Source organism: Lepus europaeus, chromosome 10, assembly GCF_033115175.1.
Source record: "Lepus europaeus isolate LE1 chromosome 10, mLepTim1.pri, whole genome shotgun sequence".
Classification (NCBI taxonomy): Eukaryota; Metazoa; Chordata; class Mammalia; order Lagomorpha; family Leporidae; genus Lepus; species Lepus europaeus.
Window position 1 is genome coordinate 13,625,081 of NC_084836.1, and position 26,405 is coordinate 13,651,485.

General features: G+C 48.6%; 1 protein-coding gene across 1 annotated transcript; it reads right to left on the minus strand.

The window, feature by feature from the left end:
• Window positions 1–528: 528 nt before the first annotated feature.
• PWP1 (PWP1 homolog, endonuclein) lies at window positions 529–25,771 on the minus strand. Its single transcript, XM_062202963.1, has 15 exons — window positions 25,597–25,771; window positions 22,474–22,532; window positions 22,159–22,340; window positions 18,231–18,316; window positions 18,036–18,132; window positions 16,018–16,128; window positions 15,080–15,210; window positions 14,382–14,443; window positions 12,760–12,856; window positions 10,550–10,611; window positions 9,099–9,210; window positions 3,877–3,967; window positions 3,659–3,780; window positions 2,176–2,281; window positions 529–1,542 (listed from the first exon to the last, which is right to left on the minus strand). Exons 1-15 carry the CDS (start codon window positions 25,666–25,668, stop codon window positions 1,433–1,435), a joined length of 1,500 nt encoding a protein of 499 aa, XP_062058947.1. The 5' UTR covers window positions 25,669–25,771; the 3' UTR covers window positions 529–1,432.
• Window positions 25,772–26,405: the final 634 nt, after the last annotated feature.

The window sequence follows — 26,405 nt, forward strand, 5'->3', positions numbered from 1 at the left end:
TGTATAAACTGCTATATAAGTTATTTCTATTGTATAAAACAACTGGTCTCAATGAATTTGAATTCATTATAGCCTACTTACCTCTAGGGAGAATTTGTTAAAAGAAGACACTGCTTTCCCTTTGACACACATTGTGACTCCACGGCATTTCCACACGCCACAATTGTGACAAAGCCCTGGTGAGGAAAAGGCTGCGGCACAGAAAACCCACGGCTCAGGCAGACTCTCACCTAAGAACAATACACTCATGGGGTAGGAGGTGATGGGGAACGCTTTCCTCAGTCTGCCTTCTTTTGACTGCAGTCCTGGCTTGGGTCGGAGTCCTCCCAGTACCCAATGCCCAGGCCAGCACAGGGTCCAGATCCACTCTAAGCAGCCAAGTGGACTCAGAAGCATATTCTCTTGCCTCTGACCCCACCCCCTAGCCCCGGCACTTAGCATTCATCAGGCCTAGTCCTTTCGAGGTGGAAGTCAAGTGTCAACCGCACTTTACCATTTAACCAGAGGACTACAGAAAGCAGTACAAGTTCTTTACTTCTGACACATAACTGAGTCTTGAAAGGCCAGGAAAGATGCATTTGTAGAGCGATTCTTAAAACATCAAGTGTGAGATGGAGTTAACTAAGTTTAAATACATAAGAGGTCTCCCTCTAGCTTCCATTAACCATGAGTGATCCAGGGCTTGTTTTGAGAATCAAAAGCAAAGTCAAAGGAACCAACACTTCAGTCAGCTGGCCTTTCTGGAAAAAGAGGTTTTGGTGAACCTAAGTAGCTACACGTGTGACCTTCCACGCTGTTAGCACTAAGATGATCAAGGTCCCACTCTCCCCCTCAGGAATCACACAGGACATACCCACAATGGATTAGGGCCCGATAGCTCGTCTACCCCATCAAGTTAGGGTCGAGTGTCTTCAATGAGATCTAAAAGTAGTGCCTGCTACAATTCACACTTAATAAAAAGACAATCTGTAATTAGACTTGTCCCCTGTGAGGTAGAAAGCACGGACTACTTTTGCACATTAAGTCTCAAGCACTAGGCACGGGAACAGGCATGCAGTGTTGGAGAAGAGCCTGCCTCTTCTCTTTGGTAACCTGAAGGCCACGTCAGTAATGAACGGCAGGCCGTTTTTAATCAACTCAGTAGCTCACGAGCATTACTTTGTGAACAGTCAGGGGGGCGAGAACCGTGTTCACTCTCAGCCAAATGCCCTTTCCAGGGCCAGGCTCACCCATCTTAAGATTACAGGGTCTCCTCCTCTTAACAGTGAGAATAAGCATGTTTAAGGAGTTACTTTAAAAACCTTTTTATTCTCTTTTGAAGGGGCATGTCTACCCTCTGGCTGCACCCCAGGCAGGAGGCGCTGAGCTGTTTCGGTCACTCTGCACGGCGAGCACTTGGAGGCCGGCTTTCGGAGAAGCGCTGTGCTCTTCGTTAAGACTCCATGGGCGTATCCAAGCTCCTGCTTCCGAAAGGGCCGCTGCCAGGGGAACTTCTCGCGCTGCCGAGAACAAGCCGCTCCCGTCTTCCAAACGCTTCATTGACTAAAACACAGTAAGTGCTCAGGAAATCAGCAGTCCGTGATATAAAGCGACTACATGTGGAGAAGAGCAATGATGTCTCTATGCTGATTCTAAAAATAAACACTTAAGTGCCACTTTATAAAAAGAAAAGTAACCTGGAAGTGAATCCCCACTTGCAAGGGTGCTTTTTGTACTGTCTTCTCCTAGATTCATCTCAGCTGCTTTGATAATGGAGATCCTATCTCTCACAACAATGACTCTTTTATTCTACTCTTGATTACTTCTATTTTCTTTCTTTCATCTTTGCTCCTATCACTGACCAGCTCACCGTCTTTGTCTGTAGGAGAGAACTCTCAGATCCCTCTGCTGGGAGGGCGGAGTCAGGAGCATACAGTGTAGAGACCGCTCAGGGCAGGTGCACTCACGGGGTAACTGGGGGGGCAAGCGCCTCTCTGAGCCCTCACCACACGTCCCTCCAGCCTTCTTAGAACGTCTCTGTTTTCAGATCTTCTACTGGCATGGACAATGTGAAGACAAAGCTTTGTGTACATGAACACTGCAAACCACACGGGACCCTGTCTTGCCACCCATGTAATGTACGTGAGCCACACATTCTGCTGAGTCCTAGAAGGACTAACACAGAAAGATTCTCACCTGAAGAGACTGTGCTTATGTCCCAGACTCGAAGGCCTTCTTTCTGACCTCCAAAGGCGTAAACAAACGGCAGATCAGGGCAACAGGAGGAACAGAAGAGCACTCCCTGCGGAGAAAACAAAGTCAGTGACTTCGATTTTTCCTGAGAGCTCATTACTCTGGAACAGCACTCTTCCTGGTAAGGACCTACCCGAAAAGCTCCCCGAAACCAGCTCACAGATATTCCCCTGAAGCCCACGGTCAGGACCGGGATATTAGTGTGGTATGAAGCTGTTTAAGCTCAGCCCCATGGCCACCCTATGAGGACATGGGCATCCTCTGACCACTCAGGTATCTCACCATTCTGTCTTAAAGAGATTGCCACAAAAATCTAATGTGTATTTCCAAAACCTTCACTCTGACAGTGCTACCGCAGGGCACAAATAGTAATCATTTTTAGACCTATAATGTTTTCATTTTATGATAATATTGAAGTATGATGGAAAATATTAACATGAAAAAATGTTAGTAACTCAGTGAAATAACCACTGTATTTTAGAATACAATCTGTTGGGGGCCGGCATCCCATGTGGGCGCTGGGTTCTAGTCTCGGCTGCTCCTCTTCCAGTCCAGCTCTCTGCTGTAGCCCAGGAAGGCAGTGGAGGATGGCCCAAGTGCTTGGGCCCCTACACCCGCATAGAAGACCAGGAGGAAGCTCCTGGCTTCGAATTGGCATAGCTCTGGCCGTAGCGGCCATTTGGGAGGTGAACCAACGGAATGAAAACCTTTCCTCTGTCTCTCTAACTCTATTTTTTTTTTTTTTCAATTTTTTTTTTTTAATTTGACAGTCTGTTGGATTTGAAGATAAGCATGTTTTCTGGGCTGGTATTGTGGCATAGTGGGTTAAGCTACCACCTGCAATGCCCCTATCCCATATGAGCACTGGTTCAAGTCCCAGCTGCTCCATCTCTGAGCCAGCTCTGGTTTCAGCCTGGCCGTAACAGCCATTTGGGGAGTGAACCAGCAGATGGAAGATCTCTCCCTCCCTCTCTTTCTGTGACTCTGCCTTTCAAATACATACATTTTAACAATGTTTTCCGTAAGCTACCTTCCCCTGAGCAACTAATACACATGTACGTGATTTTCAACGGCTATGTGGTGGTCTGTAACCTATCGAGCTTAGTGCCTCGCACACAACAGGTGTTCAATACAGAAAAATTCCTGGTTCTTTTCTAAGCAGCAGGATTTCCTAGGGTGAGACAATGGCCGCTTCACCTGTGTCCTAGAGAAGCCCTCTCCCCCTCCTTTCTCAATAGCTGTTACTCATGTGAAGTAGAAACTGACCCTCTGAGCCTCTCTTCTCCCAGAATGGTTTGAAGTCCCTAAAACTCCCACCACAATTAACTTCCCAACTTGCCCACATTCTTTACTACACAGATTCCCAGAGAAAGACAAGCAACACAGGTGAGAAACAGAAAACTAAGAGACCCAGGGAAAGTCTTACCATTTTCATGTCCCGGGAATGAACGAGACTCGGCCTGTCTCCCAGTATGTCCCAGATCTTCACGTATTTGTCTGCTGATGCAGTCACAAGACAGCCCTTGATCTGACTGCTGAGATCAAGCCCTAAAAGGAAGACAATGTTAATTCAGAGACTCACCTTGAAATAGATTTACTTCCTCACAAATTAATAGAAATCAAAGAAATACTATTCTTACTCACCAGAGATTTCATCGTTATGTGCATTAAGTGTAAAAACCGGCTTGTCCGAACGTGCATCCAAATTATACACAAAGCCGTCATCCGTGCTGGCCTGCAGGGGTAGGATGGGGACAGCCACGCCACGTGACCACAGACTCAGCGGTGGACAAACATGCAGCGTAAACGTGACTTACCTGCGGAGCTGACTCAGGATTAACGCGGACAGAAAGAATTTACTTTTGGAAGAGCCATGTGTTGGCTCACATGGACCACCTCTGATATGTTCATTACGTAGGCAGATAGGCGTAGGAAGCTGTAGTGAACGGACTGGGACGGGACCCAGCCGTGTGGAAGCACAAAGCCGAGGGTAACACCCACAAGGCAGAGGTGACAGGCCCGGGAGTGGAGCATGGAGGGAGCAGGTTTCCACAGGTGGAGGCAAGAGGCAGATGCGCTAGATGTGCCGGGGACCATCTCCCCACAGAGAAACCAATCTGTAGTGCACTCATTCTTCAGGTTCCCAGCATGAGAGCCGAGAAGCCAGGAGAGATACCACAGTGCCTGGACTAAGTCTAACAGTGAGAAAAGATGCAAGGAAGGAGGCAGAAAAGGTGCCACTTGCTCACATCGCCCTTCCCCAAGCTTCACGCAGCGCATGTAGAGAAAGGTACCTTCCCCTCTGCTTGGGAGAGGCAGAGGGGGTTAGGCTGTCCTTACACCTGAAACTCAAAACCAGGCTGCTACAGCCCCGTGGCTCCTTTCCCCAGGCGACACCTGCAGACTGGGACTTCGGACTCTCCTTAGCCAGGTGGCCAAGGGACCACTCCATCCTCCCTCCCCCAACCTTCAGCAGAGCAAGTGTCCAGCCACTGGTGAGTGAGGCAGAAAGGTAGTTTAGGGCTGCCTTGAAGCTCAGTGTTAGGCCTGCAACAGGGGACCCAGCACCAGAGAGAGCCCAAAGGCCTCTATTCCCAGGCCGCACTTGGCAGACAGAACTTCTGGATCTGCCATGGAACCAAGGAGACCTGCATGCTGGAAGGACAAGTACTTCAGCCCACATCACTGGACCACCCCAGTCCCAGATGGGGACTCTTGGCCCCAGCAGCATCACCTGTGACTGGCTGCAGTGACCTTGGGCTCCAATCCACCTCAGCAGCAGGCTACCCAGAGTGAGATGGGCCTTGCTGCACTGGTCTTGGCAGACTGTGGCCTCGAGTGTGACCTAGCACACCAGAGCAGGTGGCCACACTACTGCTCATTTCACTCCTCCCCCAACCCTGGCAGTCTAACCAGTGATGTTTGCTTGGGGGAAGAAAGGCCAGGATGCTAAGACATCACACAGAAAGCTGGGGATGGTGCTACAGTGACCCTGCCCATGTCCCTGACAACATGGGAACCCAAGGGGTCCCTCCAGGACCCCAGCCACAGTGGGCTAAGGGCTAGCAATACCAGATCCCACCCTGAACACTGCTCCCAGAAGCTATGCCCCAAGCCCCCACTGCCGCTACCATCAGTTCCTGTGGGAGGACGAATACGGAGACTATACTGCAGCATCCACCCGGAAGCAGAATCTACACAGCCTACCGAGCAAACACCACAGCCACGTCTTCAGGAAAAAGCCTTTTACAATGGAAGCTACTTGCTGAAAATGAGAGCGATACCTCATCTGCCAGAGGTCAGGTATCAACGAGGGACACAAGTAGGACAAAGCAGGCACTATGATGCCCTAGAGGAACATGACGGCGCTTCAGGGACAGTCCAGAGGGAAGATGCAACGCCTCATAAAATTCAACACAGTGCAAGGATGCCCGAAGAGACACAAGAGAACACAGACACAGCTGAATGAAAACAGGAAAACAAAGCATGGCATGAACAAGGAATTCACCAGAGAGGGAGGGGGAAATCCTGGAAACCATCACACAGAAATCCTGGAATTGAACTCAGTAAGTTAAAACAAACAAAAAAACCCAAAACACAGTTCAAAGTCTTAACAGGCTAGATCAAGCACAAGAAAGAATATCCATACTACCCAACACGATTTATAGATTCAATACAATCCCCCCATCAAAATAGTAATTATATTCTTTACAGAACTACAAAAAACAATCCTAAAATTCATATGGAAGCACAAAAGAACCAGAATAGTTTTGAACAAGGTTGGAGGCATCAAAATGCGATTCCAAGACATTCTCTGTTAAGCACAACAACGTAGTACTCGCAGAAAATCAGACACACAGACCAATGGAACAGAGTAGAGCTCTCCCATGTGAATCCACACACATACAGCCAACTGATGCAGGTGCCAAAACACAGCAGAAAGGAGGCCTCTTCAATAAATGTGCTGGGAAAACTGGGTATCCACAGGCAGAAATCTGACACTAGCTCCCATCTCTGACTTCAGAGAAAAGTCAACTCAAAATGGAGGGTTCTGTGGCTGGCCCTGTGGCATAGTGGGCTAAGCCTCTGCCTGCAGTGCCGGCATCCCAAATGGGTGCTGGTTCATGTCTCAGCTGCAACGCTTCCATCCAGCTCTCTGCTTGTGGCCTGGGAAAGCAGGAGAAGATGGCCCAAGTGCTTGGCCTCTGGCACCTGCATGGGAGACCGGAAGGAAGTACCTGGCTTTGGATGGGCCCAGTTCTGGCCATCACAGCCATTTAGGGAGTGAATCAGCAGATGGAGGACTTTTCTCTGTCTCTTACCCTGCCTCTCAAATAAATAAAATCTTTCAAAAAAAAAAAAAAAAAAAAAAAAAGGAGTGTTCTAAGACCTGATACTATGAAGCTACTAGAAGAAAACAAGGGAAACACAAACACAGGTATAAGCAACAATTTTTTGGCTAGGACCCTCAAAACAAAAGCGAAAGAAACTAGACAAATGAGATTATATCAAACTAAGAAGATTCTTCACAGTAAAAGCATATGATCAACTGACAGAACAGGGAAAATATACCTGCAAAGTATTCACCTGACAAAGGATTAGTATCTAAAATATATAAGGAATGCAAAAAACTTATTAAAAAATAATCCAGTTAAGAAATGGGTGGAGCATATGAACATGCACTTTACAAAAGAAACACAAAGTGCCAACAAACATATGAGGGGAAAACCCAATTATGAGCCATCAGGGAAATACAGATCAAGGTGGGAGTGAGATATCTCCAGTAAGAATGGCTGTTATCGGGGGTTGGTGTTGTGGCGCAGTGGGTTAAAGCCCCAGTCTGCAATGCCGGCATCCCATACGAGCATGGGTTCAAGTCCCGGCTGTCCCACTTCTGATCTACTTCTCTGCTGTGGCCTGGGAAAGCAGTAGAAGATGGCCCAAGTGCTTGGGCTCCTGCATTCACACAGGAGACCTGGAAGAAGCTCCTGGCTTCGGATCAGCTCAGCTCTGGCTGTTGTGGTCATTTGGGGAATGAATCAGCAGATGGGAGACCTCTCTCTCTCGCTCTATCTCTCTGCAACTCTTTCAAATAAATAAATCTTTAAAAAAAATGGCTGTTATCAAAAATCACAGAAAATGTTGGCGAGAATGTGGAGAAAAGGGAAGGGTTATACAGTGTTGGTGGGAATGCAAATTAACAAAGTGATTATGAACAGTACGATGTTCCTCAGAACACTAAAACCAGATCTGATAGATCTGTGTGACCCAGCTGGCTCACTTCGGGGTATACATCTGAAGGAAATGAAATCACCTCTCGAGGTACCTTCACTGCAGCTCTATGCACAGCAATCAATAAAGTGGAATCCACCGAGGTGTCCACTGATGGATGAGGAGATTAAAATGTGGTAAATACTTGTAATGGAATATTATTCAGCCATAAAAAATAGTGAAATCCTGACACAGCAGAGTGGACAGAACTGGAAGATAAAGTGAAATATGCCAGACACAGAAAACCAAATGCTGCACGTTACTGCATGTTCTCTCCCAAATGTAGACGTTAAGGAGAAAATCAACCTGAACTTAGAAAGTGGTTACTAGAGCGGGGAACAGTGAGAAGATACGGGACAGAGGGAGAAACGGGATACAGGATAGAGGGGGGCTGGGGAACCAGTATCAAAACAGTGAGGTAGGAGTCAGCTCCAGTGGCCCACAGCACTGAATACAGAACTGGAAGAGCTGCTGGCTCCAACCTAAGAGGTAAGGACGGGGAAAGTTGAATTGCTGGTAGGCAAGTTTACACTGTACACCTGTGGGGAAACAGTATACTATATTCTGTAGCACATATAAATAATTTTTTTAAGAGAAAATTAAAAAGAAAAACAGCCCTGAGTGGACAGCAGAGGCCCAGTGAAGACAGGTAGCCTAGGTCTGGGCTGGGCAGGAGCCCAGGGAATGGGAGGAGCAGAACAGGAAGATGAGGGACGAGAAGGAACAGGCAAGGAAGGGCAAGCAAAGACGACAAAGGCCGGCCGCAGCAGTCCTGATGGCTGGGCGGCACAGACGAACGGAGAGGGCAGTGCCCTCCTGAGACCAGAGCCACCCCTCACCCCTGACTGCGGAGAGCCAAAGTACAGCCTGCCACTGGCCTCCCCGGCATTCCACCGCAGGTGACTGGGACCCGTCCCCCGGCTTCTGGTGCTGAGGGTGCAGCGGTCAGAGGACGTGCTCTTGGAATCAGCACTTCAGGACCTTTAGTAAATCTTTTAAGGAAGCTGCTTTTAGAAAACTCTCCGTCCTTGGCTGCTCTAGGAAAACTGGGAAACACGGATGCGTGACAGCATCGTGTTCGACCTCCCTTCCTGATCAGAGGTGGTAGTTCACTTCTTCATGGACTGACACATAACACCACATGCAAAATGCCTCTGTGCAGACAATAAGGGTGATTACGGAAAGGTTTCACCTGCTATTGGCATTGGGCAGTCTATTAATTACACAGGCTCATATTCTGCAGACCAGAGCGCCATTTACGTACGAGCATTTAAACAGAAGACTTTTTCACTGACTCAAGCCACTTAAAAAAAGCAAAGAATAAACTATATATTTCAAAATACACTATAAATAAAATGATCAAAAGCATTAAGTAACCATAAAATGTGGCATACTCTGATATGGTCAGCGGTTACAAATCATTTACATATTCACGTATTTCTGTGTGATTGCTAAAACATTTTTTCAATACTAGTACCCAAATAACTCAGACTATTACTATAGTAAAAGCTTTTCAGAATTTCTCCACAATGGAATTACAGAAAATAACTTGTTGGTAAACTGAAAAAGCCAAACAATAACATGCACACTCTTACCAAAAAATGACAAGGTGAGAAGTGATTCCAAGTCACTCTCTCAATCTGCCCGCTGAAGCGCCACATCCGATTGCTCTCATCTGGACTCCGGCAGTCATACAAAGCCACCGACCTGGACACATTCGGGCAAAGTTAGGCTCTGAAGAGTCCGGGCTTCAAGTCTCTTTATGTGTAATGAAATGGTAATAAAATAGTATGGCAACGTCAAGATTCTACTATTGGAAGCCTGCCATAAGGTTCTACAACAAGGGGCTGACTCTGTGGCACAGGTTATCTCTGCCAGCAGCACCGGCATCCCGTATGGGCACCGGTTCAAGTCCCGGCTGCTCCCTTTCCGATCCTGCTCTCTGCTATGGCCTGGGAAAGCAGCAGAGGACGGTCCTAGTCCTTGGGACCTTGTACCCATGTGAGAGACCTGGAAGAAGCTGCTGGCTCCTGGTTGGCTCAGCTCTGGCCGTTGCGGCCATTGGGGAGTGAACCAGCAGATGGAAGACCTCTCTCTCTGTCTCTCTCTGTAATTCTACTTCTCAAATAAATTAAATTGTTAAAAAAAAAAAAAAAAGGTTCTACAACAATGTAGAATACAATGGGTTGAGTTTCACTCACTGGCGGATTCTGGTTCTGTCCGTGAAGGCACTGGCGGCTCCCTGTGAAGGAGCTTTGTCCTTTTCCAGCTCCAGCCCTACATCCACAAGACTCCTGTTTCCAAAGTCTAGGGCAGCTTCTAATTCCCCTTCCCTGGAAGAGCAGAGCCAGACACCTCAAGTCTGAGCCACCCTTCTGCTCAACAAGTGGGAGACCAAGGGACACTTTGGTAATGCTGCTTGAACGAGAAGACTGTGGCAGTCCCAATCCTTCACCGCCCTGTATCCATGTCCTTTGTCACGTGACATGGATTTTTTCCCATAAAGGCAGAGTACATTTTGCCACCCTACGGACCCCTTGTTGGTCAAGAGAACAAGGCAGAGTGTACTGATCTTCGCCTAAGCCTCCAGGGCCCTCGGCAGCTCTGTTGTGCTTCCAGCTTTGCTGTGAGAATGAGCATCAGCCAGCCTGCTGGTGGCAGAAGAGTGAGGTCCCCTGGGCCCAGCCTAAAAAAGCCACAAGGAACATGGCTGCCAGTTGAGTCCAGGCCAGATTACCAACCTCAGAGATGTATAAATGTTTATTAGAATAAATGTTTATTGGTTTAAGCCACTGAATCTTGGGGTGGTTTCACACCAAAAGCTAACACATCCTCTAACAGTCAAACTGCCAGTTCCTACAGTTATGTTAGCAACACAGAGTGACATGCCCTTGCAGACTGAAAGGACACAGTGGAAAAGGAAAAAGTAGTGCTGTCAAGTTCAAAATGCAGACACAATAGTAACACTCCTATCCTATCTCAGCACCAAGTGATGCTTTTTGAATAGATTCAGAAGGATAAAAGCAGAGTGGTAGTAATAGCTTACTTATCATACGATCCAGATATCAGCGTCTGTGCTTCGAACGGATGAAACTGCAGAGTCTGGACCTAAAGCGAGGAAAGAGCAAAAGAGATCTATGCGCGCTCTGGGTAAAATTACCTGGTTTGTAGCAAGAACTAACTGGCAGTGTTTCTCTAAGTTCTTCTCTTTGAAATTTGGAACATAAATGAACATAAATGTCCTGCCTACTCAAAGCAACCCACACTCCCAAAGAAAAGCTGGCACTTGGAGTGAGGGCCGGCGTTCAGGCGCAGAAGGTTAAGCTGCTGCCTTTGACACCAGTGTCTCAAGTGGGTGCCAGTTCACCTCCCAGCTCAGCTCCCTACTCACGTGCCTAGGAAAGCAGCAGAGGGTGGTCCAAATACGTGGCTCTCTGTCACCTACGTCAGAGACCCGGATGTAATTCCAGGCTCTGGGCTTCAGCCTGGCCCAGCCCTGGCTGTTACAGCCATTTGGGGAGTGAACCAGCAATGGAAGATCTGTTTCTGCTGCTCTCTAATTCAAAAAAATTCTCTAATTTCAAATAAATAAATTAATTAAAGCTAGTGCCGCAGCTCACTAGGCTAATCCTCCGCCTGCGGGTCCCAGTCCCGGTTGGGGTGCCTGATTCTGTCCCAGTTGCTCCTCTTCTAGTCCAGCTCTCTGCTGTGACCTGGGAGTGCAGTGGAGGATGGCCCAGGTCCTTGGGCCCTGCACCCCATGGGAGACCAGGAGAAGCACCTGGCTCCTGGCTTTGGATTGGCGCAGCGCGCCGGCCTTAGTGGCCATTTGTGGGGGGTGAACCAACGGAAGGAAGACCGTTCTCTCTGTCTCTATGTCTCTCACTGTCTAACTTTGCCTGTCAAAAAATAAAAAATAATAATAATAAATTAATTAAAAAAAGGAAAAAGCTGGCACTTATGTAGCATTCCTCAAACAGGGTTTGGAGGATATGCTCTGGTGCCTCAAATGTTAAGAGTTGTTCAGAAAAAAGGGGGAGTGGCCCAAATTCCACAAGCGCAGAAGCCCACCAGAGTGCATGAGCAGATCTGACTCCTGAGGGGGTCTGCAGTAATGAATCTATTTGTTACACTTGTAATCTTTAATATCCTTGTGGGGCTGATGCTGTGGCACAGCAGGTTATGTCACCCCATCAACACCAGCATCCCATATTGGTGCTGGTTTGACTTCCAGCTGTTCCACTTCTGATCCAGCTCCTTGCTTACGTGCCTGGGAAGGCAGCGGGGGATGGCCTGAGTGCTTAGGGCCCTGTATTCAGGTGGGAGACCTGGACGAAGTTCCTGGGTTCGTTGCAGCCATTTGAAGAGTTAATCAGTGGATGGAAGGATCTTACTCCCTTCCCCCACCAACCATGCCTTTCAAATAAATCTTAAAAAAAATTCTTAAAAAACAGAGCACTGCGAAGATCCAATGAGACAACATGTGAAAAAGTGCTCTGTAAACCACAAACAGCCATACATAAATACCTGGGATTACTCTGTTCCAGATTCCCTAGAATCTCTTTTATCTAATAAATCACACTTTAGGGTGGGTGTTTGGTGTAGCAGTTAAGACACTGCTTGAGATGTCTGCATCCTATAACAGAGAGCTTGGTTCAACTCCTCCTAGCTTCCTAATCTGTACCCTGGGGGCGGGGGTGTGCAGCAGGTGATGGCTCAAATATTTGGGTGTCCAGCACCCACATGGAGGACCCAGATTGAGTTATGGGGCTGCTGGCTTCAACCTGGCCCAGCCCTTGGCTGCTGTGGGCATTTGAGGGGAATACCAGCGGATTGACGATCTGTCTCTGCTTTTCAAAAATATAAAATCTATGGCCAGCGCCATAGCTCAATAGGCTAATCCTCCACCTGCGGTGCGGACACCCCGGGTTCTAGTCCCGGTCAGGGTGCCGGATTCTGTCCCGGTTGCTCCTCTTCCAGTCCAGCTCTCTGCTGTGGCCCGGGAAGACAGTGGAGGATGGCCCAAGTGCTTGGGCCCTGCACCTGCATGGGAGACCAGGAGAGGCACCTGGCTCTTGGCTCCGGATCAGCGCGGTGTGCCGGCTGCGGCGTGCTGGCCACAGCGGCCATTGCGGGGTGAACTAACAAAAAAAAGGAAGACCTTTCTCTCTGTCTCTCTCTCTCTCTCTCTCTCACTATCCACTCTGCCTGTAAAAAAAAAAAAAAAAAAAAAACAAAATCTAAAAAATCACACACCTTGTCTGTGTGCACGGCCAGGCTAGCTGCTGGTTTTCCTACAGACATATCCCACAGAATCACCGTGTTGTCAGCTGAGGCACTTGCCAGCACGTTTCTGAAAAAGACAAGAACAAAATTAAGTAATCTTTTAAGAATTAAGAGCATTAAGTATAAGAAAGGGATTCCATTTACAATAGCATCAAAAAGAATACTTATGAATAAATTTAACAAAAGAAATGCAAGACGAATATACTGAACACTAGAAAAGATGTAGCTATTAAAGCATACCTACAGGAGTGGACAGCCACCCCATGTTCACATGCCGGGAGACTTAGTACCAGCACAGAAACACCACATCTACAGACTGGGCTACACACTCATCTGTAGATACAGCCAATCCCTTCCAAAAGCAGCTTTTAAAGTTTTCTATTTTACAGAAATGACACGTTCATTCTGAAATTCATTGGACATGCAAACCAGTCTTGAAAAAGAATAGCAAAGTCAGAAAGCTCCTGATTTCAAAACATACCGCACAGCTACAGCCACCACAATGTGGTCCTGGCATAAGGTCACACATGCAGAGTCCAGAATAAAACCTGCACATTTACAGCTAATGATTTTTCACAAGGTGGCAAAAAAATCAAGTGTTTAGTGGGAGAAAGAAGTCATTTTAACAATTCAAGAACAACTGAAAGTCCTCAGGCTGAAGAATAAAGGTGGACCTCACACACACGTGTGTACACACACAAGCTCAAAATGGTTACAGAGCTAAAAGGAAGAGCTAATACAATAAAACTCTCAGAAGGAAACATGTTGGGAGGGTATGAAGAAATTGGAATCCTTGTGTGCAGGGCCAATGGGAATGGAAAACAGTATGCTGGCTCCTCAAAAAAAATTAAGATTCACCAGTAACACTTTTGGGTACCCACCCCAAAGAACTGGGTAGGAACTCTTCACACATTCGTACACGCCCGTTCACAACAGCCACGAGGTGGAAGCCACCCAGGGGTCTGCTGACGGACGGATGAACACAACGTGACAGCTCCACACAGTGGACTACCACCCAGACTCAGGAACTCGGACACATACCACCAAATGGGGAACCTCGAAGACACCGCAGTAAGTGAAACAGGCCAGTCACCGAAGGACAACTGCGGAATGGTTCCATTCACAGGAGGCACAGGGACAGAAAGCCCAACAGTGGCTGCAGGAGCTGGGCAGGGGAAGGACGACGAGTGTCTGAGAGTTCCAACAATCCTGCACCAAAAGCCACTGAACCTTCGCTGAAGAGTGGTTAAAGTGACACGTTTTGCTAGATAGATTTTACCATGATTTAAAGAAAAAAGATCCAAGACTATGTGGATGAGATGTGAAAACCAAATGAAGTGATGACAATGTTTCCTGGGAAGCATCACAACCCTCCTGCACCGTGGACACTGCAGTGCACTGGTCTCCAGCGGTGGCGGGCGGCGTACCTGTCGCCAGACAGGAAGGCACCTGCTGTGCTGAGCCGGCAGCAGGCACTGCAGGAGAGGAAGGTCCGAGGGACACGGAGCCCGCCACCCAAGAAGCAGAGAGCAGGTGCAGGCAAGAAGCCGAGTCCCAGTGGCTGGTCTTCCAGTCACTCCAGTGTTTCTTACCTGATGAGCTTATTCCACGACAGATCAAGGACAGCACCGGTATGCCCTTCTGCTGGGGAACTCTGCAATAATTATTTTAATTACTTTTTGTATTCCAGTTCCTCCATCAGAAAACTGGTCGTCTGCAAGATTCTTTAAATCTTAAGATTACTGTTTTTGATTTTACCCTAAGTTGCTTGAAGAACTAAAGAAACTGTTTCCTGTTACTTTAGGTGCCCATTACAAAAATTCTGGATAGTGATGAAAGTATAATAGTTCTCAATTTAGGTGCTTTAAATTCTACAACTATCAATACTGCCTGTTACCCCTTAAACAAACCCTAACATTAAGAGTTACAGGAAATTAATACATGCATATTTAGAATTCTACATAGTCAGGGCTAAATAGCAATTTTCTTCAAAGATCAAAACCAGAATATTAGGGTGAACAGCTCCTCTCAGTGTGGGGGAGGGTCACATGCTGAGAGTCGGGTACTGTGAGGAAGAGTAACGTACCAATGAAGGTTTTATGCAGAGAACTAAGTTTTCCTGGAACTGGCTTTTTGAATGCAGCAATTACAGTAACTTCATCACTACCCAGCCTGTTCTACCATGAGCGACGGGAAAAGTCAACGCTCTTATTCTTCCCCGCCCCCACCCTTCACCAGTGAACTTATCTCCACCTGGCATTAGGGTTTAAATATCTTGCAACTTTTTTACCTTCTTCCCTTTCTTTTTCTTCTTTTTTGAAAGCTTACTTCCAAGTGTGAAGACTGGCTCTAAGGAGTCCACTATGTCCAGGTCCCAAACTTCGATAACAGGGGTCATGTTTCCCACCGCAATGTAATTTCCTATAGGGGAAGACACACACTCACGATTCCAGGAAGGCAGAAAAATGTCTTTACTGTCATCCATTCCACTTGTATTAACTGAGTAAGGGCTTAGAGCAGGGCTTCATACACACACACACACACACACTCATTCTGCCTGTTAACACGCAGAGTGCATTTCAGGTAGTTCTGGGTGGGCCCTGTCTGCAGGTCTAAAGGCTCACAGGCGGTGCCACTGCTGTGCTGCGGGTCCTTGAACCACCATAAACGCTACAACTCCGGGCCCAGTGCCCCCACTTCCTCCTTCCCAGGCTGTTCTGAGGATAAGGATCAGGTTACATCATGCATGTGAACAAACTTTAAGATGTAAGATGTCAACTTTACCAGTGATCATTACATAGCGACCGAGGCAACTAACTGTGCAGATGTGCCTCGGAGGACTAACCTGATTGTAAACAAGCTTCTTTGTTTCAGTTTACCTGATGTTTTTGGAACGGGTTATACCACCAAACTCTAGCTGGTAGCATGAGACACGGCATACCATTCCATACTGGGTTTCTATAGTTCTGTAGCCCACAAGGCTTTCAGGACCTGGCCTTCAGCCCACAGTGGAGCAGCTACCTCCTGGGCTAATCTCAAATGTGGAAACATATGGACCCGAACAGCAAAGTGATACAGTGTTAAGAACTATGTAACACCATAAAATAATACTAACTTCAAATCAGCAACAACTCTGTGAGCACACAGATAACATGAACACATCATTTATGTAGCCAGGAAAAATCAGAGGACTAAGGATCCTTGAGCAACGTTAAGTTTTCCAATTACCCGTAGAATCATCTGGACTCGGATCAAAATTCAGCCACTCTACACTCAGAGGATACGCAGACAACAGGATATCATGGTGCACGTAAAAAGAGTCTTCTTCCTGATTATAAACTGAAAAAGATTGGGAAGAGAGATTTTACTGCAACAGAGTAAGAGCCATTGGAAATCACTCAACACACAAAAGCACAGACTCTCGTGCGACACACTTCATGACATTCAGAGGGGATCATCATTGCTAGGGAAAAATTCTACACATCTAACATATTCTCAACATCTGGCAGGCGTCAAAGAGAATACTGACAGAGTGCACTGCACGCTTGCCAGGTGAAGGGGCTTCCAGTTCATTATGGAAAACAAGCACTCAGCAAGTGTCCACAGGAGTACTTACCAATTTCTATTTTATTTTCTAAAGGGCCAGCTGATTATAAGCCAAAAAGAATAAACAGAAGCAGCACTGCTTGCATCCGCAACTCTAAATACTTCTGCACCCACATGGGAGACCCAGAAGAAGCTCCTGGCTCCTGGCTTTGGATCTGCCTGGCTCCAGCTGTTGCAGTCACTTGGGGAGTGAACCAGCAGATGGAAGATCCGTCTCTCTGTCTTTCCCTCTCTCTGTAACTCTGCCTCTCAATAATTTTTTTTTTTAAATACAGTGAAATACTGATAAAATAGTCATGCTTTTTATTAAGAAAGAACAAATCACAAAATAAGTTCACTGTTCTTTTCTGAAATTTCTCAGCCCTCTGCTTCTGGGATAGACCCTGCGTTGAGCAGATTCTGTGTAACTTCCTATCACACCATTCTACAAGAGTGCATGCTCACGGGGAAGGTGGTCCTGAGAAAAACCACCGTACAGCTGGCGACGACCTGCTGAGGCATCTTCTGTTGGCCACGTCAGTACTACGCTCTGACCAGCTTCAGCGTACAACCTGGGGACTATTCTTGAACACTGATACACTGGAGCAATCTGGAGATTCCCCAAAGCCCAAATAATAAAGTACACCTATCAAGACCGAAGGCGGCAGGCCAGTATTAAAGTACAATTGTTTTACTGAACTTCTTTCCCAACATCTCTCTGATCCTGAGTTCAAAGGAAAAATAATAAAAAATTCTCAGAATGTGTAAAAATAACAAAAAAATTGAATTTCAATTTTCAAATACCAGAATAGGTCTTAAAAAGAAAACTAAGGGCCAGTGTTTTTTGGCTGCTCCACTTCCAATCCAGCTCCCTGCTAATGCACCTGGGAAAGCAGGTCCCTGTACCGATGTGGAACACCAGGATGGAGTCCCATGCTCCTGGCTTTGGCCGAGACCAGCTCCAGCCACTTGGGGTTGAACCAACAGATGGAAGGCCTCTCTCTCTGTGTCTCTACCTCTCTCTATAACTGTCTTTCAAATAAATACAAAATAAATCTTAAAATAAATAAACATAAAAAACCTCCATTAAAATTTTCCAGGGACCTATTTCCATAAAAATGTCAGATTCCAGCTGGCGCCGTGGCTCAATAGGCTAATCCTCTGCCTAGCGGCACTGGCACACCGGGTTCTAGTCCTGGTCGGGGCGCCGGATTCTGTCCTGGTTGCCCCTCTTCCAGGCCAGCTCTCTGCTATGGCCCGGGAAGGCAGTGGAGGATGGCCCAAGTGCTTGGGCCCTGCACCCCATGCGAGACCAGGATAAGCGCCTGGCTCCTGCCATCGGATCAGCGCGGTGCGTGGGCTGCAGCGCGCCGGCCGCGGCGGCCACTGGAGGGTGAACCAACGGCAAAAGGAAGACCTTTCTCTATGTCTCTCTCTGTCCACTCTGCCTGTCAAAAAAAAAAAAAAAAAAGTCAGATTCCAAAGTGAAATGTCAGGCTGCACGTGCTGAGAACACCACCCAGAAAACTGGCAGGCTGTGCAGACCACGTAGCCAACTTCAGTGCGGCACAGCAGGATACAGCACATAGATCCCTACCTGCTACTATCGGCACTTCACTGTCACTCAGAAAAGCTTTTCATGAGGGATTCCTCTCACTCACCATGCACCTCTAAATTGCACTGCTCCTGTTCAGCTCGACCACAAACGATGAGATTGTCAGTGGGTTTAATCAAGAAATCTTCACGTTCATATTGTTCCTAGGTGGAGAGAAAAACAGTCATTGGCTTGAGGCAGATACCCTGTAAGCTTTTCAAACACTTAAAAATAGAATTAGAAAAAGGATGTAAGTATTTACGGTATCTTTCAGAGTCACATACGGGTCTTGGTCATTACTCCCGTACACTGTCAGCCCCAACAGCGACTCCCCAAGCGTCTCAGCATCTGTAATAAGAATTGTAAAGTGACACGAGTGAAATGGGCACCCTGACAAGAACATTTTTTCTAAGACATCATCTCTGGACTCCGACCGTCTACTTTATAACTGATCCTGGGACACCCGCAGCGGTCAGAGGACACACACACAGTGAGCGGGAATTTAGACGCCGTTCATGTTCGACTTTGGGGCTCATTTCTCATAGTCTCGGAACTCACAATCCTCCAGGGAACGAAGTAAGCCTTTCAGAGAACAGCCGAACTCTGCTCAGAGCCTGCTCCTGGCTCCTTGCACTCAACGTGCTAGCGGGGAACCTTGAGGACACGGAAGTAAGACAGCCCTGAAACACGGAACCGACGCGGAGTAGAGGGCGGCTGAAGAAAGCACACCGAGACAATGGATTTCAGTTAAGCTGGCTGCTCTCCTGTACGTATTCTCAGAACTGCTGATGTGCCTTATGGACCGGAAAGAAGGAATACTGTACGCTTTTTCCTAAAAATGGAATTTTTCTTTTATGGTACCTGCACAAGGGTAACACAGAATAGACCCAGAGTTCACACAACACGAAAGGCACACTGAGCTGTTCAGGAAAACAGGTAAGGAAGCAGGACGCGTGGGTCCTGCGTATCCGACAGGCACGGGAGACGGGAACTCCCACGCAGCAGGAAGAGCTGATGTAGACGCCTCTCTGCAGGCTGGGCTGTTCCCAGCACCCCGGCCCGAACACAGCTCTGAGGGTCACGGGAAGAGCCCCCTCTGCAGCCTGTGTCTACTGAGGCACATGGGAAAGAAAGGAGGCTTGGGAGAGGCAGGGTGTCCCAATCTCAGCATCACCTCTCACCAGCTGCGGACGCCTCTGCACGCTCTCTCCTGTTTCCTCCTCAGTGCAGGCCCTCGCTGCCTCTGGCCCAATTTCAGTTTCCTACTCTTCCAGGAAGAGAGTCAGACACAACCCATTTGAGGCATCCAGGCCATGTCTGCACATTTTCATGCTAACTCCTTCCCTCAACTGCATCTCCCCTAGCGCAGACTCCCTCATTTCTCCTTACCTGCCCCTTATTTACTGATTCTCCAGTGCCCAACACAGCCCAGGTCTCCACAACCGTCTTCAAACGCTCCAGCAACTGCATGGGCTTCGGACCCCCCGCAGCGCTCCCCACAACCCACACAGGCCTTGCTTTTAAAAAGGCTTCATTAGGGAAATTTTCAAACATAAACAAAGGAGAGAGGGTACAACAAAGCCTCAATCACCAAGGCTTGGCAACATTTTCTTAATATTTTTGTCTAACCTCCTTTCCCGCCATCTTTGGGGTTTTATAAAGAAGTCTGAGCACATTATTTTACTCAACACTTCGATATGAACCTCTGACAGAAAGGGCATTTTTTGTGCCTGCTTACAACTATTTTATGTACTATTTTAAATGTTATTTTGTCATCTCCAGAAAGTCTAGCACCAGGCCAGATATTTAATAAAGCTGGTAGCTTCAGAATCAGGCCACTGAATTCTTGTGCAAATCCAGGCGCTTAGGAGAAGAAACAGAACGTCCTTAGTTGTTTCTACGGCGCGCTCGGAAGGCGGCTGTGCCCACAGGGCTGTGCCCTCCACCCACTGGGAGAGGATCCCTCACGAGGAGACAGATCAGACCGCAGAAAGCTTCAACACGTCAAAATAAAGGATCACATGTTAGTAGTATACTGGTATAGATTTTCTTTGGTATTTTATATATTCTCCATTCCATCATGGGCAGCACAATTTTATTTACCACCATTTGTTAACTAGAAATCCTTCAACATCTCCTTCCCACACATAATGCAATGGCTGTGAATTTACTTTGATTTTGAGAACATTTGTATTAGGAATTAATCTTTTTTAAAAGATGTATTTATTTATTTCAAAGAGCTACAGAGAGAGAGAGCGAGAGAGCGAGAGAGCGCGCTTCCACCCACTGGTTCACTTCCCAGATGGCCACAATGGCCAGTGCTGCGCCAAGCCAAGCCATGAACCAGGAGCTTCTTCCAGGTCTCCCATGTGGGTAGCAGGGGCCCAAGCCTTGGGCCATCTTCCACTGCTTTTCCCTTTATGATGTTAGCAGGGAACTGCATCAGAAGTGGAGCAGCTGGGACGGGAACCAGCGTCCTTATGGGATGCTGGCATTGCAGGCGGCAGCTTAACCCTTTAAGCCACAGCTCTGGCCCCAAGAGTTAATTTTTTTTCTTTTTTTAAGATTTATTCAAAAGGCAGTTTCAAAGAGAGAAAAAAAAAAAAAGAGCAAGAGAAAGATTTTCCATCTGCTGGTTCACTCCCCAAATGGCTATAACAGCCAGGGCTAGGAAAGGCCAAAGCCAGGAACTCCATCCAAGTATCGGTTGTGTGTGGCAAGGACCCAAGTAGTCAGGCAATTTTCTGCTGTTCTCCCAGGCCCATTAGCAGGGAGCAGGGTCAGAAGCAGAGCAGCAGCCTGGTGTTCCAACATGGGATGCTAGTGTCACAGTGGCTTAACCTGCTGTCCACGACACCACCGCAAGAGCTAATTTTTTAAGTGTTAGATCATCTGTTTTTCTAATTGTATAACTTGAGAATTGTTGATTCTAGCTGTCAGAGTCCTACCAGGCTCCACTGACACAAACTAACTGGGATTTTTAAGTTAAACCACTAACTTACTTAACCTGCTCAGTGTGCCAAAGGTAAAAGGCTACTTCCTAAATCCTCCATCTGGGTGAGCGCGGCCTGCAGTCATGTACACCGGAGGACCACGAGGTAAGCTCGTCTAGCTACAGTCACTGCCTGGTATCCATGGGGACTGGTTCCAGGACCCCTGCTGGACACCAGAATCCGAGGGTGCTCAAGCTCCCGTCACAAGTCACTTAACGACAGGGTTCCTCTCTGAGAAATACACTGTTAGGAGGTTCTGTCACTGTGTGAACATCAGAGTGTAATTACACACACTGAAATGGACATGATGGTGCTGCGCAATACCGTCTTTTTTTTACAGATTTATTTACTTGAAAGGCAGAGTTATAGAAAGAGAAAGATCTTCTATCACTGGTTCACTGATCAAATGGCTGCAAGAGGCAGGGCTGGGCCAGGCTGAAGCCAGGAGCGTGGATCACCCACTGCACCACCACGATGCGGTCCCGGCAATGTAATCTTATGAGATCACCACTGTATATGCAGACTGCTGGTGAGCTTTACGAGCGTATAAAATGGCTTGGCATCTGCATATCATCTGTGCACATCTTCCTGCGTATCTCACCTCACCTCTAGATCACTTACAACACCTAATGTAAATCGTTGTTGTATTTATTATTTAGGAATAAGGACAAGAAAAAAGTCTATATACCTTTAGGAGCGGTGCAGCCGCGTTAGGCCTAAGCACATCTGTGACCCACAGCTGCCTGGAGCCACCGGCGAGGAGTTAAGGACGAGGAGGGCTGACTGACTTTACCGTCCTGCCTCAAACAAGCAATGCACTCGGCTCATGTTTCTCACCCACATCATTTCCACAAGGCTTGCACATGAACTTACAGTGAGCCTCCCGCTCAGTCGCCTCCTTCTCTTCCCACCTGTGCTTCTCTTGCTAATGTCTCAAAACGCACATACTCTGAGAAATGTGGATGCAGCTGAGGCAAGGGCGTTTAGACACAAGTTTAACGGTGTCCCAACAGGCTCAGGTGAATGACACATCATTATATGATCCTATTTGTTTTTTCAGATAAGCGGGTTAGAGCTTATCTTCTAAACTCACTTAGGAAACAGGAACCGATTCTTAGACTGACACGAGGGACTACAAAATCTCCGAGGAAGGCTTTGGGGGCACCACGGGCTCGATCCAATGCACCGAGCTCTAACCTGGGTCATCCTCGTCATAGTTATCCAAGTCGTACTCGGCCAGCTCGTCGTCGTCCAGCGCCCTGTCGTCCTCTGGGTCACCATCCTCCAGCGGCTCCCTTGGGCGCGCCTGCGTGCGTGCACTCTGCACGCCATCGTCTGGAGGGCTGCCTGCCTCCTCTTCCTCGCTGGCACCTTCTTCTCTAGGAAAATGATACCAAGAAGGAAGAGAGAGATGGCCCAGGTGGCCCCTTCCGCGAACAGGCGCACTCGGGCATCAGACGGAGACACCCTTCAGCCGGACTCTGCTGCGGACTGCAACAGTCCTGTACTCACTGTAACTTTTCCTTCGCTTCAGCAATGAGACGTTTCACTTCTTCTTTACTCAGCTCTACCTGTAAGAGAACAAACACTGCATCACAACGTATTTGAGGAAGTCATCAAAAGTCTTTTAAAAAAAAACTTTACAACAAATGTACAATATAACTACAGAGAGCCCACTCAGAAGCAAGGCCAGGAGTCTGGTATGGTTTGAAGTCACCCACGTCCCAGGTCACAGTGCCTGGGGTTGATCCTGGCTCCTCTTCTAATCCTGGCTTCCTGCTACTGCACACCCTGGGAGGCGGAAGGTGACGGCTCAAGTACTTGGGGTGCCTGTCATCCAGGCTCCTGGCCCCACCCAGCTGCGGTGGGCATCGGGGAGTCACATAGCAGATGGGGCTGGGTGCTGTGGGTCATCAGGTTAAGCCATCTGGGGCACTTCCAATCCAGCTCCCCATTGCGCCCAGGAGACAGCAGACGATGGCCCAAATACTAGGTTTCTGCCACTCAGGTGGGAATCCCGGACCCTGGCTTTAGCCTGGCCTCGCCTTGACTGCTAAAGGTAATCAGGGAGTGAACCTGCAGATGAAGATCAATTCTGTCACTTTGCTTTTCAAATCCATCCATCCATCCATCCATCCATCCATCCATCCTTAAGGGAAAGAGGGAACCAGATGGAAGATCTGTTTCTGTCTCTACCTTCTGAATAAAATAAAAAGTTCAAAAAAGAGACAAGAAGCAAACATGAATTCAGACTTTTTAAATTTAACATCAATGGAGTTCTACACATCTGAAAACTAAGATTCCTTCACACCTGTTTAAAAATCAAGCTCAGCTGGCGCCGTGGCTTAACAGGCTAATCCTCCACCTTGCGGCGCCGGCACACCGGGTTCTAGTCCTGGTTGCCCCCTTCCAGGCCAGCTCTCTGCTATGGCCCGGGAAGGCAGTGGAGGATGGCCCAAGTGCTTGGGCCCTGCACCCGCATGGGAGACCAGGAGAAGCACCTGGCTCCTGGCTTCGGATCAGCGCAATGAGCCGGCTGCAGCGGCCATTGGAGGGTAAACCAACGGCAAAAAGGAAGACCTTTCTCTCTGTCTCTCTCTCTCACTATCCACTCTGCCTGTCAAAAAAAAAAAAAAAAAACAAAAACAAAAAACAAAAAACCTTAAAAAAAATAAAATAAAATAAAAAATAAAAACCAAGCTCACTGTACTCTCTACATCTTAACAAAGGCTGACTTGTAATCAGCTCATCTGGTCTTCTCCCAACTATCCCTGACGGCCCCTGGCACCCCTCCCTCCCTTCCCCGTAGCCATCCCTGCACTGTCCCGTTCTCTTCCCTGTTCTCACTGCCTCACATGCACTCAGCAGGCTCACCTCTCTGCAAAGCTCACTGAAATGATCACCTCTGAGATGCTTATTCCAAACTTATACTCCATTTCCATTTTTCGAACAGCCTGTAAGACTCCCCACGTGAACACGTTTTGTCTTAATATAATTCAATACTGAAATGACTCTCCTTACTTCAAAAACACTCCCTTCAGCACCTTTAAAACACCAGCACTACGCTGTCAATTGCATGAAGACAGAAACGGATTTGTCACTCGACAGCTGAGCACACAGTTCAGTGCTGGGTCTGCGGACGCAATGCCCCTGGTTATACAGAAATCCTCTTGAGAAAGACATCCCGCCGTGGGATAAATTACTAGTCCTCAACTTTCAGTAAAAGAGACTTTGTCTAACTTCTAAGTTTTCCTTCCTACGGATTTCACAGAATAAACGGAACCCCTTGTCCAACAATGGTTTCCAAACTGGTCTGAACATGACAACCACCTGGGCAGCTCTTAACAACTTCAGGCTACCCTCGGCCAAGTAAATCACAATAGCTTTGCTGGGGCACAGCCATCGTTTTTTTTTTTTTTTTTTTTTTTAAGCTTCCCAGGTGTTTTCCATGTGCAGACTCCCCTGGAATCACTCTCCCCGTTTTCAAAGGTGTGTGTCCCTTTGTGGTTTGCTACAGGCTTTGAAAAGTTTATCCACTTTTATTTATAGTTCTCTATTTTTTTTAAAGCTTTATTTACTTGAAAGGTAAGGTGAGGGTGAGAGACACACACACACAGATGGATTCTCCATCTGGTTCACTCCCCAAATGACTGCAACACCAAGAGCTGGGCCAGGGCGAAGCCAGGGGCCTGGAACTGTCTGGCTCGCCCATGTGGGTGCAGGGCCCAAGCTCTCCCAAGCGTGTTAGCAGGAAGCTGGGTGGGAAGAGGAGCGCCACGGACTCCAAGGGTCGGGCAGCCAGCTTAAGCTGCTGCGCCACAGCCTTCTCCCTCTTCAATAACGTTCCTCCTTCAACAATGGCTAACGGGCTAGTTTTCTGTCCCTCTTCGCTAAGCATGGAGCGCTGGAGAAACGATGAGCGAAACAGCCTGGGGGCCGGGTGGGGGGTGGATTTACCCCTTGGCAGCCTGCGTCGACCCCTCATCCCCCGACCTGCGCCCGCACAGCGCCCCCACTCCCACACCTTCCCCAGCCCGCCTGGCTGGCTGGCCCAGTCACTTCCTTCCCCGCACCTGTCCCCTAGGACAACCCCCCCCCCCCCCCAACACACACACAGGTCAACCCCATAAAGCCGGACCGCTCTGCCTCGTTCTCGCCCACCCCGGGGGCCCTGGCCAACGCCTGGCCCGCAGCCAGCACCTGGAATCCGCGGATAAATGCCCGAGGCCCCCTGCCCTCTGCGACAGGCTCAGTCCTCCACTCCCGGGGGCTCCTCCGCGGTGCGGCGCCTGTACCGCTCACCTCGTCTCCAGGGATTACTGCTGGAAAGGCCTAATTCGACTCCCGACCTCGCGGCCGCCACCACCACCGCTCCCAGCCCCGCTCCTCCGGGCGCCGAGCGAGGAGGCTGGGGGAGGCGGGGCCGCCACACCTGCGCTCCCCTCCCACTCCCGCCTAAAACCGCGCCGCTGCTCTGACAAGCAGCGCCCGCGGACGTCGGGGCAGGGGCTCGGGGCGGCGGGCCCATCAGGCCTAAGCCGGCCTCACCGAAGCGGGCCAGGGCCGAAGCTCCGGGTCGAGGTTCCCCGGGCGGGGCTCAGCTGGCAGGGATGTCTCCGAGCCGTCGGGCCTCACCTTGTCCGGCGTCTCTTTGGCCACGCCGCAGCGGACCCAGGCCACGCACGTCACCTGGCGGCTGCGGTTCATGGTCTTCAGCGCAGGGACGTCTCAGGTTAAAGACCTCGCAATAGCACGGGGGCCCACGGCTCACACGGCGGCCGGCACACTGCGGGTTCCTCCAGACCGCCGCTGGGGCAGAGCGCAGGCGCGGTCTCAGCTCCGCCCCCGTCGGCGCGCGCTTCGACGTCATCGAGAGGCGCCGGACCGGAAAGCAACAGGGCGTGGAATCCACGTGGGGGTTCCATGCTGTGTGGAGTGGCATGAGGCGGATTTTCAGAATATGTAGGGATCGGTGTGAGGCAGAGTTCCACCAATCTTTTTTTTTTTTTTTTTTTTTTTTTACAGGCAGAGTTAGAGAGAAAGGTCTTCCTTTTTCCGTTGGTTCATCCTCCAATGGCCGCTGCCCCGATCCGAAGCCAGGAGCCAGGTGCTTCTCCTGGTCTCCCGTGTGGGTGCAGGGCCCAAGCACTTGGGCCATCCTCCACTGCACTCCCTGGCCATAGCAGAGAGCTGGACTGGAAGAGGGGCAACCGGGACAGAATCCGGCGCCCCGACCAATCTTTATTTTGCTTGGAATTCCAGACTCCAAGCTGACAAATGATAGGGGTGTGTGTGTGTGTGTGTGTGTGTGTGTGTGGTCTAAAGCTTTCTCCAAAATGAGCTTGTCGATTCAAGGACATTCCATTCCACTTTCATATCATTGACTGTTACTGACCCACCTCAGTGTACACAGTGGTGGTGGTTAGGGTGCAGGCACCGTTTAC